The 19,128-nt window shown below is 42.1% G+C and overlaps 1 protein-coding gene across 1 annotated transcript; it reads left to right on the top strand.

Moving 5' to 3' along the window:
• Positions 1-207: 207 nt before the first annotated feature.
• LOC139652048 (roundabout homolog 2-like) lies at positions 208-18,085 on the top strand (the record flags this gene model as incomplete). The annotated part of the gene is made up of 13 exons (XM_071528982.1): positions 208-439; positions 4,717-4,841; positions 4,955-5,126; positions 6,341-6,517; positions 7,817-7,843; positions 8,012-8,051; positions 10,010-10,137; positions 10,789-11,061; positions 12,104-12,266; positions 12,820-13,071; positions 15,017-15,222; positions 17,499-17,663; positions 17,796-18,085. Coding segments are annotated over 13 exons (2,250 nt in total), but the record flags the coding sequence as incomplete, so codon positions are not given.
• Positions 18,086-19,128: the final 1,043 nt, after the last annotated feature.

Raw genomic sequence — 19,128 nt, 5'->3', positions numbered from 1 at the left:
CAGATGTTTGGCACCAAGCACATCATTACTGGAATATTATAATCCAGGCCGCACCCTTATCTCCATCTCTCTCTCTCTCTCTCTCTCTCTCTCTCTCTCTCTCTCTCTCTCTCTCTCTCTCTCTCTCTCTCTCTCTCTCTCCCTCTCTCTCTTTCTCTGTTTCTATCCCTCTCTCTCTCTCTGTCTCGCCGTCTCTTTTTCTCTCAGGTGGAGAATCCGTCCCAGTTCATCCAGGGTTACCGTGTCCTGTACAGGCAGACATCAGGACTGCCCTCTCCAGGACCTTGGCAGACTCAGGATTTGAAGGTTGCCTCAGAGAGGGACATAACTCTCTCTGGTCTGAAGAAGGGCATCGTTTATGAGATTAAAGTGCGGCCGTACTTCAATGAATTCCAAGGCGCAGACAGTGAATCCATGACAGCACGCACCATGGAAGAAGGTAACCGACAAATGAATACACATTACATACAACAATCCAATTCATAGCCTACTATACGTCGCGTGAAATGTAAGAGATAGTTGTTTTCACATGGACAGATGCTCTTGTGTAACTGATTCTACCTACTTTTTCTATTTTGTGGCCTCTGGTAATGGTTTCATGCCTAGATACTGATAGATAATGGCATTTCAAGTACAACCACCCACACACGCACCGTGCTGCAGCGGCATCTCCCCTGTGTGTGAAAGCAGACAGCACAGCGGGGGTCTGTGACAGGCCCTTGCCTCTGTGGGGTGGTGGGCTGAGGGGGGAGGAGGGAAACTGTCTCCTTTGACATAAGCTCAGCTCTCTGCCTGCTCCTTGGTGGACCCCTGCTGCCATGTCGCTGTCGCACACCAACCACACACACACTGTGACTGCATGATATGACACCCCCCCACCCCCATCTATCCACTAACGCACACAAACACACACGCACGCACACACTCTAACACACACATACACACTCACATCTCCAATGAGCTTTGCTGGTAATAAGACTCTTTGGTGGACACTTTTCTCCAGAGTGCTTTACAGTACCATGAGTGCATACATTATTTGTATGGGTGGGCCCCTAACCCTGACAGTGTTCGTGCCATGCTCAGCTCAGTGAGCTACAGGACCAGGAAGATTTAGCATCAGGTTACTCACTAGCTAGGAGCTACCTACCTTAACAGTGTAAAGCTGAGGAAAGAATCCTTCTGTTACCTTTTTCATGTTCATGTTATGTAATCATGGTGGTGTCTGTCTGTGTATCTGTATCTGTGTGTAGACACATTCTTGTGAACATAATAACTCAATAACAATAGGCTACATAATAGAGCCCTAACACGTACACCACAGGTTTGATTTTGGAGCACCTTGCTGCATAAATTTGCATATTAATGAGGAGAAACATACTTTTTGCAACTCCTTAATTCTTTACAATACAGAGTCCATGTTAATACCACACATTTGTTATTTGAAAGTAAGTATGTTGACATAGAAATATTTGCTAATTAATTAATGCATTATTTATCTTAATTAATAACCTTATTAGCATAACGGGTTATGTTTAATATACCATGGTGGAGATTAGGCAGCTCAAGTGCCTCTTGTGTTATCATACTGTTATAAACGTATGTCCTTTCTAATGTTGTAAGCATCAATTGCTATCAATATACTCTTTAGTCATTACTGATACTATAGTCATCAGTCTTTGTATTAGTCATGCTATTAAGAGCTCTTTGATATCAGTGTAATCCTGAGTCATTACTGGCATTGTGATCATCCTAAAGCCTACTAATGCTATGCATTGTTCCCTTACATAGGGAAGCTGCAGAACTATGCTTTATGGTTCTCATCAACTCCTAATGTAAGCCTATGACTGACTGGAAAAGCCCTATCAGTTTGCAGAGACAACACCACTGAAATGACATTTGGAGAATTGTTAGGTCAAACATTTTTTTATGTTATATTAAGATGTTTCTTTGGCATGAACTAGGTGAAACTGAATGCATGGTTTAGTTTTCTGTTAATAGCTGTATAAACATAAGCAAAATTCCACTGCTAAAGCCAGATACATTAGCAGGAACAACACTTCTATTCATGCAAAATGTCGATGATGGAAAAAAAGTAGAATGAAACATGATATACTGTATTATTGAAAAAAAAAACACTTTTCTCCCTCGCTCTCATTTCTTTACTTACTGTTTACATAATCATTTAGGGGATACAGGGATATTTGTTACATCCTTTGCCTGAGGCCTTCCCTGCCATTGGTTGTTTATAATGTTGTTGATGTTGGAATTTAAAGTTATTCTACTGTTGCACTCATTGTAGGTCACTCTGAGAGAGAGTGCTTGTAGCAGGAAATGCCAAAAAATGTAAATGTAATTGCTGTCATTGGGGTGGTGTGTGTTACGTAAGTCCTAATTGTCTTCAGCTGCAGAGATGAACCGGTCTCTGTTGCTCCCTTATTCGACCCCCATGTTATTGTCATTGTAAAGCGGTTATGTTTTCACCCGTATGTTTGTCTGTTTGTTAAGAAGATATATAAAAAATTTGGTGGACAGACAGCCCTTGGCCCATTGATACTTGCATTCACATGTTATTTTGTCAGAAAACCAAACTGTTATGGAGGCTGCAGCTTTGCAAGTAGGAGAATTGTTCAGTGCAAATGCCTTCTAGTTTTACTAGATTTTATTGCATGTCAGCTGCATTTTCTCTTGTTAATAAGGACATTAAGGATTGGTTCATCTGTAAAATAGGATCTACAAACATAATGGATTGCCTAAATAAGCTATGAGCCAGAGAACCACATTGAAAGAGTCGAGTGCTGTAATATCCCCCATATTCATAATGTTGGTAGGTGATCCAAACTATTTGTAAAGGTTGACTTCCTTCCGCTCCCCCTAGCCAGCACTTTGCTAGCTACCCAGTCTACTAAATATATATCCATGATGGGTTCTTTGCATATTGTAGTTAGTGTTGTTGGTTGCTTTGCTATGAGATTTCTTGAGTTGTTCTGCCATATTTGCCATATTGATTTAACATTCTGAGCAGTAGAATTATCACAATGACAATCAAAAATTGGTGAAAATTATTTTTTAATGGTTATTTCAGAGAAGGATTAGAAGGTTGGAAGGTAGTTAGAAGGGTGATACAATCTAAATGGCTGAACATACTGTAGATATCCCTAGATTGGGTTTTGGTGAGCCAGTGGGCATATGAATCAATTTGTTAAATGGCATAAAAATTGCATTTCAAAGAGCAGAGTTATTATCTTTGTACTGCTAACTTCTGTCAAATATTTTGCCAACACGCCATATCTATTTAGAGCCTCTCTTTTTAGGGAAAAACAACATTATCCAGGGGGTTTGGTACATCTTCCTAGTATTCAAAATAGATATTATTTTGCTTCATTCATGAGTTGGCTGAGCCAGATTTTAAGGGCAGTCCAGAGGTGTTGGAGGGCTGGCAGAGGTCAGCCTCAAACCAGCTGGCTAAGGAGGCTCTCTTCCATATTCCTAGTAGGACTTGGCTTTATTCCTCCTGTCTAACAATACAGGCTCTTGTCTAAATGACACGCTGTTGTCTAAATGACATGCTGTGATCGTGTTCACTGCATTTCTATCCAGCCATCTCCAGAGCGGAGCCCATCTGGAGTGTTCAAGCCACAGTAGCCAGGTTGCTCTCAGGCCAGGTGGCAAACAAGACAGTCATGTCATGGCCCACCTGCTTAGGCTCCATTACACTGATATGGAATCCAATGGCTTGCTTACATGGATTTACTACAGACGGCATTATTTTTATGCAGCTCCTTAATTGGGTTCAGAGTAGTTATTTCATCCACTCAGTCAGAACATAATGATTGTTTTAATGACAAGAGTGAGAAACTGTATCCCCAGAGTGGTTATACAGTCCTGTCAATGACGGATGATATTGTGCTCAGTTGCATAGACACACTGTTTGCCTCCTGCTGTCTGCAGTCTCTTTGAATCTCTGATCTGTCCATCCAGGTTATTAGGCCACTTCTGTAGATCTAAACAGTGAGCCATCAGAGTGTGACTTGGAATTTGGCACCGTGTGCCACAGATCACATTTCTATCAACAAAACATCACAGAGCCTCCATTATAGTACCTGGAATTTGAGTGTTTTCATTTAGATAAATTGAATGCTCCTACTTTGCAAGCATTAACATGTGTGTGATGGTGGTAATCCATTATGGAAGTGATGTCAGCTACTGGGCTCAGCCATCCTTTCTTGGCACAGGCTACTCCACTCACAGCTAGACCTGCTGGTCTGCTCGGTATAGCTGTCATTGTGTGATCAGTAAAGTAGGATTTGGACCCCAAGTGCTTGGTCTGTATAACTTGGAAAGCCAACAATGCAATAACTCATAGGATCTTAAACTGACAATCCAAACTGGAATAGTCCCACTTGTTCAGGTTCCTGTGCATCACAGCTATGCAATCAGTCTTAGCATTAAAATATGAGAGGAAATTAAGAAAAACTATAGTTCTCTCCCTGCTTATTTAGAAAAGCACCAATCTGCCATGCTGGCTCAGAAAATACTGTGTGTTTTTGGCTTGCTTTATAAATATGAATAGAGGCAGTGTGTGAGACAAAGCCTTCATTCTTGCCATGATAAAGACAGGAGACACTCCCTTTTCTGTTTAAAACTAGAATATGTTAAATCTTTCTTTTTTCCTGATGGTTTTTTCTCTGTTTCTTTACCCTTTTTCACCCCCATCAGCACCCAGTGCCCCTCCCCAGCAGGTGACGGTGTTGACAGTAGGGAACCATAACAGCACCTCCATCAGCGTGTCATGGGACCCTCCGCCCTCTGACCACCAGAACGGCATCATCCAGGAGTACAAGGTAGAAGACGAGCTATACATACAATAACCTGTACTGTACCTCACTGAATAATTTTAGCAGTATACTGTCCGACTCTTACAATGAATTCTGTCTGGCCTGTCTGTCTGTGTCAGATCTGGTGTTTGGCCAACGAGACACGCTTTCATGTCAATAAAACTGTGGACGCAACCATCCGTTCAGTGGTGGTGGGGGGGCTGCAGGCTGGAGTGCAGTACCATGTGGAGGTGGCTGCAGGCACCAGCGCAGGGGTGGGGGTGAGAAGCGCACCCCAACTCATCATCTTGGGTAATCCACACACACACACACTAAGCAGGAGTCAAGTCAAATGACCTAATAGTGGGGTACCCAGGTCTTCGTCACAGATTGGGGTCTGAAAAGATGATTTATCAATTTATCGCGCTTGGAGAGATAAGATTGTGCTTTGCGACACAGACGTCTATGGAGAAATCAATAGCGTTTCATTTAGTGTAGTGTCTGGTAACACTGTGCCAAGTGCTGTTAGCCATATCAATAATCCTCCTCAATATGTGGGCAGCTGGCGCTAACAAAGTAGACAGTGTTATTGAGGGGAGCTTATCAGCCTATCACATCTTATCAAATAGCTGAAGGATGCTCTGAGTATATAAGCCCAGAATCAATATCAGAGCCCAGGCCAGATGCTCTTCATCTGTGACTTTTGACTGATATATGGGAAAAACACCCTTAATGGGCAGAGAAAGGGAAACACAGGGCTGCGGACTGAGGCTTAATGATAGGGGGGGTTTTCCTGCTGGAGACTGTGAATCTAATTTCACAGCACAGTAGCCACAACAGAAAATCAAACTCTGTCAGAGCTGCTCTGTCAATCTCATGTCTTGCAGCTCAAGTTGATAAGTGCACTGCTGAATTGATTAACTCTGCCTACATATTGGATGCACTGATGCTCTGTTGTTGTTGTTGTTTTTTTTTCCTTTTTTACCACAGCTGCCCAGTCTGTTCTTTTTATTTATTCATTGTCTCATCCTTTGACTGTTTCTGTGTTCCATGTCTGGATGTTTGATCTATGCTCCATGTTTTCTTTTTATTTTAATCTCCATCCCCTGACCCCATCAAAAGACCTTTTGCCTTTTGCCTGGCTGTCATTGTAAATATAAATGTTTTTTTGTTTTTTTGTTTTTGTTTTTTAGTTGCCTAGATAAAGGTTAACTAAACAAATGAACAAATATACACAAGTAGACAAATACTCCTTTTTATGGTTTTGACAATGTGTTTTTATTTCATTCTATTGTTTTTTATCATGTTTTTTTAACATATTGATCTTTCTTTCCTTTGACCTTTATAGATACAATATTATGTCAGATACCTTTTCACTATTGTTATAGGTTGGTTGTTATTTATATTACATGGTGACTCCTTTAAAAAAATAATTAAATGGACCTTCAAACATTCATTTCTTTCTTTCTTTCTTTCTTTCTTTCTTTCTTTCTTTCTTTCTTTCTTGTGTGTGTTGGTGCCCCCAGGTGCAGAGCTGAGGGACGTTATGACGGGGACAGAGGGCAACAACAGCATCTCGGACGTGGTGAAGCAGCCGGCCTTCATCGCCGGCCTGGGAGGAGCCTGCTGGATTGTCCTCATGGGCTTCAGTGCCTGGCTGTACTGGAGGAGGAAAAAGAGGAAGGGACTCAGCAACTACGCAGGTAAAAAAAATCAATTTACATGGTTCTGCATCAACACAGAATCTCACAGCACAGTAGCTCTCTCTCTCTCTCTCTCTCTCTCTCTCCAATGAAAGTTGATGTCGTCACAGATGTGACTCCATTTGGGCTGGCTAAGGCATAAACACAGAACACAGGAAATGTATTCAGCACAGATGGAAATAGGCCCTATTTACTTTAATTCACTGTGCACTGATGTGCATCAGCTGGGAACAGAGTCCCATCAGAACTGCACCTTTACACTAATACATTCATCCGAGATAAGTAATTTAACACCCCCTTCTATTATTCCATTCCATTATTGTTTGCACATTAAGGCGAAATGCGTCTAGATTTAGGTATGAAGTATTCCTTATCCCTCTGTGGGTCAAGCATATAGCTGTGGGCTATTATCATAGTAATGTGTACTGCCGCTTTCATAATACTTGTGATTTGGGGAGAGACTGCAGTGATTACCTAATTCAATATACATGATCGACTGCTGTTTCTCTGATCCCTTCTCTGAAAACAAATTGGAGAGTTTCATTCCAAAACATCACATTTCCATTTTAGCAAGGGAAAAAAAAAATGTTTTACTTATTTACAATATAAAAAATATATACATTTTGCAAGGAAACAGGTAATGAATAACTTTAACAATATTAATAGTAGCTATTTCATTCCAGCGCTCAATTTTTGTGTAGGTGTCACATTTATCAACTGGTAAATATTTACCTTGGGAATAAAACTTAGATATACAGTCCAATGTTCCTGCCTCATTTTTTAACATCCCACTAGATAACCTCCATACTGCAGTTATATTTTTTGTATTTCAATAAAAAAACAAAGTAAAAGTAAACATGTTGTCCCCCATTAATGATGCAGATCCCTCTGGGCCAAACAGTGACAAATATGTCACCTTGTTTTGACCTTTAATTGTACTGCCCCCCCCCCCCCCCCCCCCTTGGGCCAATCAGCGTACTTTTGAAAATGCCGGAATGCAGTGGTGAGATGTGTCATTCTCCCGAGTTTCATCAAAATCTGATCCCAGCGCTGAGATCACCAGTGATGGATGAGCAAATAAATGAACAAACAAACATAGAGATAAAACAGAGGGATGAGTCTGGACTTTTCAGATTTCATCATCCGGGGCAAATATGAATTTTCTGATCAAATGTACGATGTTGCATCTTTTTGATATCTGTGTATGTCCATGTTTTTTGATGCCAATGTGATACTTGCCTTAATCTACGATGTCCATGAGCTATTAATATGAACAGTCTCTGTGTTTTTGAATTGCAGTCCAGTCCTTCACCTTTACTCGTGCAGGTACGTCTTTATATCTTGCATTAGATTTTGAAATATAACACTAATTTCCCACACTGCTTGATAAAGCTAGTGTACCAGTCATGCAGATTGATGGCAGCAGATTTGCACATTTTATTACAGTTTAATCTTTTCTCTTTCCTCCATCATTTCTCTTCAATGGGACTGCAGTTACATTCCAAAGAGACAGAGGCCTCATTAGAAATGGAAGGTAAGAATTTAAACTATCTTGTAAAAATAGAGAAATTTACAACTGGAGCTTTTGCTGGCCAGCATTATGGTAAGAGAGAGAGGGAGAGAGAGAGAGAGAGAGAGAGTGTGTGTGTGTGTGTGTGTGAGTGTGTGTGAGAGTGAGAGGGGGAGAGAAAATCACATTTTTGTAAAAAATGGCAATTATTGTTTTTTATGCAATTTTCACCCATTCTGGAAAAAAACACACAAAACATTGCAAATTGTATTGCAATTTTTGCGAAAAGCTGCTGCAGAATCAAGCATTTTAGGCCACAATAATCAGAAAAAAACAACCCGAAATCCTGGTGGGTCTGATTATATGCCGCAAGGGCTCATTGTTATACATAAAATGAATGGTGCTTTCATGATGAATGGACTTTCCATACATGTTCCAACACTCCTCTGCTTACTCATCTCCGTGCATCATGTGCAGTGACGTAACAGTTGATTAAATCATTAATCACTCCTTTGAAATTAGAGGTGGCAATTAGTGCAGGTGTACTGTTCTCCTGTTCACTGGTTCTCTCTCAGTTCATCTGAGCTTGCTGGCAGAGTGAGAGGTCGCGGGAGGAGGGGAGAGGTGATGAATTTGCTGGTTGAAAGGCTTGGCACACGCTGTTAGAGCGCATGGGTAGTATGTCAGGATATAACAAAAAGGAGCTGGACCCTGAGACTCCACTTGGTGCGCATGAGAATGTCCTTCTATCTGGCAGAGAGTGAAGCATACCTACACCAAATATCACAGAGTATCACTAGGTAATGAAGCAAGGAGAGTACTGTATGAGGAGAATTTGCCTTGGAGAAAGGGAAAGAATGAAGCTCCTCTTCTTTTCTCTCCCTTTCCCTTTCTCCACTTTGTCACACCTAAGCAAGCAGATAAGCCCAGAGCCAAAACAAATGTTGCAAATAATATACTAAAAATAAACTGTTTGTTGCCTAAACCCTATGTGTGTGTGTGTGTGCGTACGTGCGTGCGTGCGTGCGTGCGTGCGTGCGTGCGTGCGTGCGTGCGTGTGTGTGTGTGTGTGTGTGTGTGTGCGCGTGTGTGTGTGTGTGTTTACATACTGTATGCGTACAAATGTGGTTATTGTGTTGTATTTGGTGTTGGCATGTGTGTCTAAGTAAATGTATGTAAATGTATGCATATGCTTGAATATGCTTGTGTATTTAAAACTGGAAATTATTCACATAATTGTTTAAACACCTTTGAGCCATCACAAGTCAGCTGTGTACAATTCCCTCGGCACTTGGCGAACCGGGCTCAGTGGAAAATTCATTTGTGTAGTACCACATTAATTAGACTAATGCAAACCGGGTGCATAGGGCATGTGACTGTTTTATCATTTTACCTGCAGCTGATAGGATGTGGTCACGTATTGTCTTTTTTTTTTCCTGAATTCCTGCCCACAACTTCCCTACCTTAGAGGTAGGTTTTTATGACTGTTGTATTTCACTGAGACAAAAATGACGTGGTAGCTTTCCTAAACCGCCTAATGGGCTTTGCTGTCTCTGTTGCTATGGAGACAGTGCGCCACTGTAGCCGATTTGCCAGAGGGTGTCCATGATTCTCAATTTAAAATGTAAATTTCTGTTGTGCTAGGGCTCTAAAGTGGATTTAATGTGTATTTAGGCCTGCCGTGTTTCTCCAGGGAGAGTTAGGGCTGGTGGAGTCTAAGAGGTGGCAGAAGCCTGATTTATAGACTCGCCACTTTATGTCTCTCTGTTGTTTATTGTCGCCTGTGCACTGGGCTGCTCCACCGGAGCGAATATGCTGAATGAGGTTTCACACCAATTTGTTGTTGATGCAGCCAGAAAAAAAGAGTAATATTGTTGGGCTGGATATCTAACTATGTCTCTCTTTCTCTGTTTTTCCCTCCCTCTCTCTTTCTTTCCCTCCATCGCTCCCTCCCTTATCTCTCTAAAACCATCCTGTCCCAGTCGTCCTGGTCTGTTGAAAGCAGGTGACCCTGGCCTCCCCTGGTTGGCTGACTCCTGGCCCTCCACCAGCCTCCCAGCTAACGGGGGCTTAGGGAGTCCAAAGGGCAACAGTAACTTTGGTCGTGGAGGTAAGAAACATAGAGACAGAAAATACAGTTTGAGCAATGTCTAGCCTGGACAGTCGGTTTGATAGTCATCCTTTGGGAAGTGCAGTGACAGGCCATCACGCATGCGCATTATACACACGCGCGCGCACACACACACACGCACACACACACACGTACACAAAAAAAGCCTTAGATGAGCATTTGAGGGCAATATTTTACTAATTGAATTTGACAAGCCTTATATTTGGCTTAAATTTGTGGTGTTTGCATGTATCTTTTGCATGTCATTCTTTCTCATGCTCTGGCAGTGTGCATTTTGCACGGGTGTATGATTGTACAAGACTGATAGTTGAGGTATCTGTCTCTATGTGTGTGTGTTTGTGTGTGCGTGTTCTTTAAGCTCATTAGAGCTGAAGGTTAGCTCTGTTTGAGTGTCCCTCTCTGTGAGCATTACACTGGGCTTCCACAGCGTGTTGCATGCTAATTACGGTGCTAGATAATCACTTTCATTTATATCAAGTCCATTTGAGACCTGTGTTTAACTAATACAGAGTGCCAGAGCAGCAGGGAGTGTTAATGACCTTAAAGATCGTTAACTTCATGTCAACTTATCTCTCCATGATCCCCTTTCCCTCTCCCTGCTCACTCTGTCACACTCCTACCTTGTCTCAGATGTTTTACCGTCCGCAGCGGTGGAGAAGACGGGCACCATGCTGTCTGACGGTGCCATCTACAGCAGTATTGACTTCATGGGGAAGGCGGGCTACAGCAGCCCAGCGCGAGGCGGTCAGCCCACCCCCTACGCCACCACTCAGATACTGCAGTCCAACAGCTTCCATGAGCTGGCGGTGGACAGGCCAGACCCCCGCTGGAAGGCCTCTCTCCAGGCCCAGCAGGAAATAGCCAACCTGGGCTACTCGCTGACCGACAGACGCCCTTGCAGCGGTACGAGGCATGGGGGAATCAGAGGAGGAGCGCGCGAGATAGACCTCAATGTTGGTGTGTGTCTATAGGCAGAATAGGACTCTGTCTGTCCCAGTGCTCGCACTATGTTTTATCTGTGAATATGTGTGTGTGTTTGTATGCACATGTGTATGAATCTCTTGAGTCTTGCATGCTTGTCTGTGTGTGCCTGAAGCATAGCGTCGAATCTCCGTGGATTGGACCCCTGGTTGGATGCCCAGTATCAGAATGGAGAGAGGAATTAAAAAAGATAAATAGCGAGATTTAGCAAGAAAATGGCAGATAATAGAAATAGGGTTTTTACAAGGGATAAAAGGAGGGTCAGGAAAAGAACAGAATGGACGGGAGGGGATATATTTATATATTCACTGAAAATGGACCCCGAGGATATTGTTGTTAATTACTCCTCTGTCTTCATCACATTTTTTTCCCTCAGCCCTGGGAGCTTCTCTATCCCAGAAATGTCAGAGAATTACGCCACATATTTTTGGATTAATTTGATTAGCGAGGGCAGGCATTCTTTGGTGTTCTGAGTTATGTATATATACAATTAGCGCGGTAGTGGAGGCGTATTGTAGCCACTGCTCTGCCAGTAGTCTGTGTAGCTATGTGCTTATGGGCTGTGTGCTCAGCGAAATGTCAGCCTTACCTGAGAGATAAAGGCGAGCAAGTGTGGGAAGTGTATGGGAGCAACCTAAAGCGGTGAGCCTCAGGTTTTGATGCCTCTTTAAGAAATGTCAACATTAAGAAAATGTCCTACTGCTCTGTCAGCACACAGAAAGAAGAAATAATGAGCACTAGGTGGGAGACAGAATTGGAAAAGTTAAGATAGCTGCATAAGATATAAGATAACTTTCAAGGCAGTGCTGTCTCTCTCTGTGTGTGGTGCTTTTTGTGTGTGTCTGTGTGTGAGTGTGTGTGAATCCAGTGTAGAATAATATTGGCTCATTAAAACCCTCAGCACAGTAGACTGTGTAGGGATTTGTCAGTATTGTGTAGGTAAGACCAAACTTCCTTCCCTCAGGTGGAAAGGCTGGGAAGAAAAAGAAGGTGAAGGGTGGAACAAAGGCCTCTAAATCAAATGGGACATGTTGGGCTAACATGCCCCTGCCCCCCCCACCCATGCACCCTCTGCCAGGTACCGAGGTTGACCTTGACCGTTACCCCCCGGAGAACCACGGAGGAGGGTAAGATACATTCATATCTCATCAATCTCTCTCCTGGCTAGAACACGCATATACTGTACACACAAACAAAAATATACACAGATGCACCTGAACACAAAGAAATACACACATATACAGAGGTCACAATACCCTGCACCTGCGCCCTGTGTGTGTGTGTGTGTGTGTGTGTGTGTGTGTGTCACCTCAGAGAGATTGGTGAGGAGCTTTCTGAGGGAGCAGTTCACACACTGATTATTGAGAACTCCTGCTTTCCTCATGTAGAAAATCTGGTTCATACAAGGGCTACTTACCAATGGAGAAAACAATGCATGAGATTTAAGTTAAGATCAGTAAGTAAGATCAATTTAAGATCACTTAGAACAGATTTAGCTTAAGGATGGAGAATATTTGAAATTATGTGAAAACATGAAAAAAGTTTGATTTTCTTTTTTTTTTTTTTCAGAATTTGTACATGTAGAACTTCTTCCTGAACTTCTACATAAGAATGCAATTATCTGTTCTGCAACTAGTCAATATGATGATAATCACACACAGCATTCTGTCCACATGATAGATACGATAGCAACAGTTGGGCCCCACCCCTGTCTGTCCAGACCTACCTCCACCAGGACAACGAGGTAGAGGAGGAGCAAGGTCCCACTCCCCCTCTGAGGGGAAGGTCCTCTTCCCCGGCGGCAGCTCCCTTTAGCCAGCCGTCTTCCTCCTCTCTCAGCTCTGCCCACCATGAGGAGATGCAGTCCATTCTGCAGGCCCACCTGGATGAGCTGACCAGGGCCTACCAATACGAGGTGGCCAAGCAGGCATGGTGAGGCTCTTTTAAACTGTATAGAGGCTTTACTGTTGCACACTGTGGTTGTCACAAATCTCTCAGAAACCACGTCTGATGCCACCAAGGGAGGTCCATTGGAGAATTTACTGTGCGCAAATAATGGCTAAATATATAACAACCTGGCTAAAAAGAGAGATACGTGAACAAGGTTGTTGTGGTGTGGGTGTTGGTAAATTTAATAATGTAATAAGTAAAAGTGAATAGTTTAAGGTACATTTGTTTCCAAATTTATGTTACTGTGACAGATCTTAAGAAATCTTGTCTCTAGCCTAGCTGGTCCTAGTCTCTCCAAAGCTCTCTGAGTTGTAGCTTGAGAAGTGTCAGCGCACACAGTCTGACTTTGGCATTGTTAGCTAGCTAACTAGCCAGCAGGCTAATTTAGCAAAGCAGACGATGTCAATGTTGACATGTGACTAGCTGCTACTAATGCTATACCTTCAACAAGATATGTTTGCTTGTGTACAAATCAGGTGTGTTTACAACAAGAAGGTGATGTTAGCTGATGTTAGCTGTCCAGACACTATGCTTAGCTAGCTAACAAGCTGAAACACAAAATTGATCAATGTCATCAGTTCCCTGTCAAACATGGCACAGAAATGAACCACGTCTTTTCAATTCTGTTGAGACGGCCAAGTTGAAGAAATGCAAATAGCTGGTCACAGCCTATTGCCAAAGAGGACCAGTGGGTGGTACATCACCTGAAAGCCCTCTCTCAAGACTGAATATTACCATGGCAATGTTCTGACTTGATGTCATTACTTGTACCAGCAGTGGTTCTCAACCTTTTTGGCTTGTGACCCCTTAAAATGAGGCGATGCTTAGGCTACACGCAACACCGTCACAGGCGGCTATTGTGGTGAACAGTTCAATCAAAGAATGATTTTCTCTTTTCAGGTTGTTTCATTTGATTCATTATCAGAGGAGGCCTAGAGCAAATTAATAAAAAAAAAATACATGATAATAAATTCGGAAATATTTGTATATTTTCCTATCCCATAAATCATCTTGCGACCCCCCAAAAATTTGTCGCGACCCCCTGGGGGGTCCCAACCCCCACGTTGAGAACGGATGTATTTGTTCAATTTAATTAATTTTGTTGCATTGGGTAAATTGTTATGTGTTTTTAATGCATCCCATTTATGTTGTGAAGCAGTGATTAGTGCATACTCTGTGCCATTCTTTGCAAATACCACAGGCACTTGTTTTTATGCATAAATTAACCATCGCATTTGGTTCAGAATACTTTCAGCAGGCAATGTTTGCTTTGCACAGTGGGAGAAGAGCCTATAATTTTATTCATTTTATTCTGTAGATAGTTAGGGTTTTGCATATCAATGGCCAATGTTTGAGAGGTTCGTACTGCTGGTATTTACATGTGTCAGCCCTAACCTGCAGTCCCTGTTTCCTGAGAGCGATAAAAACAGCTCACCATTGATTACACCTTTGATGGAGCATTTGGAAAACTTGTCAAGTCAGTGGCGACACGTGTTGGAGGGTAATGACTGGGTTTAGTCTTACACGCTATACTGACAACAGGAAATAGAGTTGGTAATTATGCATGCATCTCCTCTATGGTAGGACATGAGCCATCATGGAGGACAGCTGTGAGGGAGATAACAGGCATGTTGGTGACAGCCTTGCCCATCCAGATATCCTTTATCCAGTCCAATTACAACTCCATTGTGTTAGCGCAACACACACACCAGCACAGAGAAAGTAATCAGTGAAATCACTGCAGGCATTCATAGATGCTTAAAAGAAGAATTAATTCAGTCTCTGCACACAGCCACTCAACCTTACTGAACATACACTGATTCTGCTCTCTGGAACTTGTTTTGCAGCAGTGGCTCTCGGCTCGCCTCCATTCCCTGTTTTTAATCTTTCTCTTTGTTTATTGATATGTTTCTCCACATTTAATTAGGCACATGAAGGGCAGTCCAAACGTGCCCAAAACCCCCATCCCTCCAATGGACTTTATGTCCGGTAAACTGGGTTCTGACTTGGGGACCACCCTCCTGTCTGAGGACGATGAGGATGAGGAGGATGAAAGATACGCTGTGGTGTCAAAGAATCTGTGTGGCTTCGAATACACTCCTGGTCACAGCGTGGATAACCTGGAGGGCTCAGGTATGTTTGACATGGGGGAAAGTGAGATTGGTTAAATGAGTAGACCTCCAGCTTGACAGTAAGCAAGCAGACCCACAACTAATTGGCCTGTGAACACCACATCATTTCTGCAGCACCTGACATCTTAATATAAGATGAAACACCCTTGTTGTTAAATTGGGTCATTGCAGCTGCAAATAATGACAGGATACAGCAAGGTAAACTAAGAATATAGAAAATGGGTTATATAAATATATGCAACCGCCAATTTCAACACTAGAACATGTTAAGTAGAAATGTCTAAATTAAAACTATGAAAACATTTATGGATTACAGCATTATGAGGGTGTGCAAAATAGCAGAACTTACTGAAATAAGGAAAAATGAATGAAAAATATGTGAAAATATATCAAAAATTAAATATGTGCAGTATGAAATAAGTGAAAAATATGAAATGCAATGTTTTCTGTTGTCATTATCATCATCATTAACAGAACCTATTTATGGATGGGGGTTGCATACTGTACATTCAGAAAATGTCTAGAGATATGTACTGACGTAGATACAACAATGTACAGAAATATGTACTGATCAGAAACGGTATGTTAGTACACAGCATATGAATGTGGAAACTGGTCCTGGATAGAGAAAAGTGCAGGTGCTGTTTGAGGCTGGGGCCGGTGGGACAGGAAGCAATGTGCAGTCTGATGGCTTACAATAACCCATTTGAGCCCATCCAATCTCAACACACACACAAGCACACACTCACACAGCCTAGGGTTGTCTCTTAGGACAGATACATTGTGGATCACAATCAACATCTTTATGGAGACAGTGACAGACACTCCAAGTTAATCTTCTTTGGTGTTTTGTAGGCGAACTGAACTTTATCCCCAAGCTATTCAGAAAAAAAATCCCTTTTCCACCAATATGTAGCTCAATCTGAAACAGCTGTACCCTTTTCCTCCCTGTAAATATTCTTTGTCAAAGAGATTTTCAGACAGAACCCTTTTAAAAGTTACTTGAAACCACGCTGGCTTAGACATCAAAGTCATGACGTACAGTAGAACCTTTTCAGAACTGTGGTGGGGCTCTACATTAAAGTGCCATGTCTAACATTTAAGATTTGATGTAATTATAAATAGGATTCTGTCTGAAACTGTTTCTTTAGAGAGAAACTTGAAGGCTTCTCCCACAGGGACAAAGGTACTTTTTTAGACTGCAAATCTATTGTTAGGGAGGTTAAAGCTCAGTCTAGAGATTGACTTGTGCATTGAGAATACGTTTTGTTTTTGTTTTTTTTTCAACACTTTTAATAGCCCACTGCAGGTCAAAAAAAAAATGTCAGTTTGACTAAAAAAACATTATCAATGCAAACATTTTTTTAAGTCTCATGTTTAGCTGTCACATATTGTAAGTATTAAAAGTTCAGTCAATGAGTTTGAGAGTGAGAAAATATCTTCCGTCCAATGAATCAAAACATGAACAAAGCCAGTGTGGTGACAGTATTTCCACCGGGTGTGCCACACTGCAGTTGTGGTGTAATGCTTTAAATGGCACAGTTGTTAATGTTTGTATGTCTGATTTGAGGAAAACATATCATTGAATGGAGAAACCATCAGCTATGCTTTCCTCAAGATTTTGAACTGGAGGTCAGCTTATTTTCAGTGGTGCAACAATTAAATATTGGTGACAGAGAGTAGTATGTTTCTGCTTAATACATTTGGTAACACTGTACGCAAACCCCAGTTTATAATAGATTCATAAACCCTGAACAAGACCACCTTTATGGCACATTCATGAGTACTGGTTCAACCCTTATGTGAGCTTTCATGACATGAGTTGTAGTTGTAGTGGTATCCAGTATCTTGGAAATAGCATGTGAATCATCTTTAGGGTGTATTTTTCCTGCAAGATGTCACATGTTGGGCAGCCATATGTAGGTTTTTCACAATATATTTAGGGGTCCAAGCACATAGTGCTGGGAACCCTATTGTTTTTGTTCTGATTATTTGAATTTGAATTTGCATTACATCACTTTTACTGTACTTCCCAACATCTCTGACTCCCCTATAAATCAACATCATGTTTGCAGGGCCACATCAACGCGAGGCCTGACCCACTGTGTCTGGGCCAAAGACCTTGGTTGTTCAGGCATGCTTAGCCATATCTTTCTCTCCATTACCTCTTTCTCTCTCTCTCTCTCTCTGTCTCTCTCTCTCTCTCTGTCTCTCTCTCTCTCTCTGTCTCTCTCTCTCTCTCTCTTTCTCCCACTCTCTCTCTCCTGCCCATTGTAGGTAAAGCCTACTCCCAGCAGTGTCGTTCAGACAGCCCGGGCTCCACAGACAACGGTGCACTGGGTACCCAGAGCCTGGGCCACAAGAGGGCGCCACTGACTGGCCTCAAACCGCGGACAGACACTGTTGGAACTCTGCCCAGACGAAGAGACACCAACGCAGAGGGTAAGATTGCGTTACATTGTTTACAGTAATTATCAAAGAATCTCCTAACATAAATACTTACAGCGCCTTGTCATGGCGTCTCATTCATATCCTGTGTTATCCGAACACCCTCCCCTACCATCCACTCAATAGCCCACGCATCAGCCTTGAAGTCCCTGCACAGCGTGGGCGCTCGCATGCACAGCTCGTGGGCAGCTACGGCCTCGGACCCCTCTGAGGAGTGCATGGTTACCGTGTCGACGCTGGAGCGGCAGCATATGGCTTCCTGGAGTGGCACAACAACATCCAGCAGGGCCACCCTGAGCAGAGGCACCCACCAGAGACCTGGCACAGATCCCTCCCACAGCGGTCATCCACCCACAAACAGCACAGAGAAGAGGGATCAATGTAAGGGTTTATCCTCTCCTATGATGTGCTCTTAAATGTGCATTTGGTTACACATTAGGGGTGCAACCGAATGCAAGTACTGTAATCAGCAATGACACCATAATGTGTTCTAAACATTTGCACATTTTACTGAAACTTTGTTTTTCACAGCAGTCATTTTTTTTGGTTTTGGGCTGTTTGTTTTGATATAGTGTAAATGCGTTTGATTATTTCACTTTGATTTATGGTGGACAAAGAACAATATAGAAACTGTGAGATTCGATAATTGTGCAGTCAGTGCACATTCAGTGCACTTTTCTCCCTCCAGTAGCATACATACAGTACTCTTTCTCCTTACTTGAATTGTGGATCTCACAAAGGCACTGGTCCAACATTTTGCAGAGAGAGACAAGATAACTCGACTTGTCTCTAGTCAGTTGTCACAGCACCACCATACAGCAATTCAGTCACTATCTCCCAAAAGAGATTAATGGGCTACTGTAATGAAATGATTGGGACTATCAAAATTGTAGACTTGCAAAGTTTATGCTCTGCCATTTCTTTTAAGAGGGGAAGTTGCAGAATGAGAAATAAGATTAAATGCAATTATATGGACATTGTGTCACACAATTACTGGTACATAGGCGATGATAGAGTTCTTTGGACAGAATAACAATAGCAGCTGTAAATTACGTCTAGTGGCTGTAAGAAAGGTATGTGAACTAAGTAAGGTACAGATGTCAAACTAATACATGCATATCTACACAACATATATAGAGGCCCTCAAACCCTTATATATATATATATCAGATTCTTAATATAAAGAAACCTTCATTTCTACTTTTCATCAAGATAACCTTACTAATTATACTAATAATAACTAACTGCGATCTCCACATTAAAGTGCAAAAGTCTTAGGCACCCTAGATGTTTTATATAAATTTCTTAGAAGTCTTAGATGTTTATTTGTTTTGTTTGTTTGTTATATGCACCCCCAATGCACATGGGAGTGAAGTCTTCAAAGAAAAAAGTGACATCACCCAGATTTTACCTTGATGTTTTTTGTGTCTTCCTGCCTCTCTTTCAGAGTCTTTGTGAA

This window comes from Centroberyx affinis, unplaced genomic scaffold (genome assembly GCF_046629955.1).
Source record: "Centroberyx affinis isolate AG114_WGS23_722 - 3 ecotype Tasmania unplaced genomic scaffold, CSIRO-AGI_Caff_v1 ptg001748l_1, whole genome shotgun sequence".
In the NCBI taxonomy this organism is placed as follows: domain Eukaryota; kingdom Metazoa; phylum Chordata; class Actinopteri; order Beryciformes; family Berycidae; genus Centroberyx; species Centroberyx affinis.
Note: the sequence above shows the minus strand (reverse complement) of the source record. Positions and strands in the feature narration are given on the sequence as shown.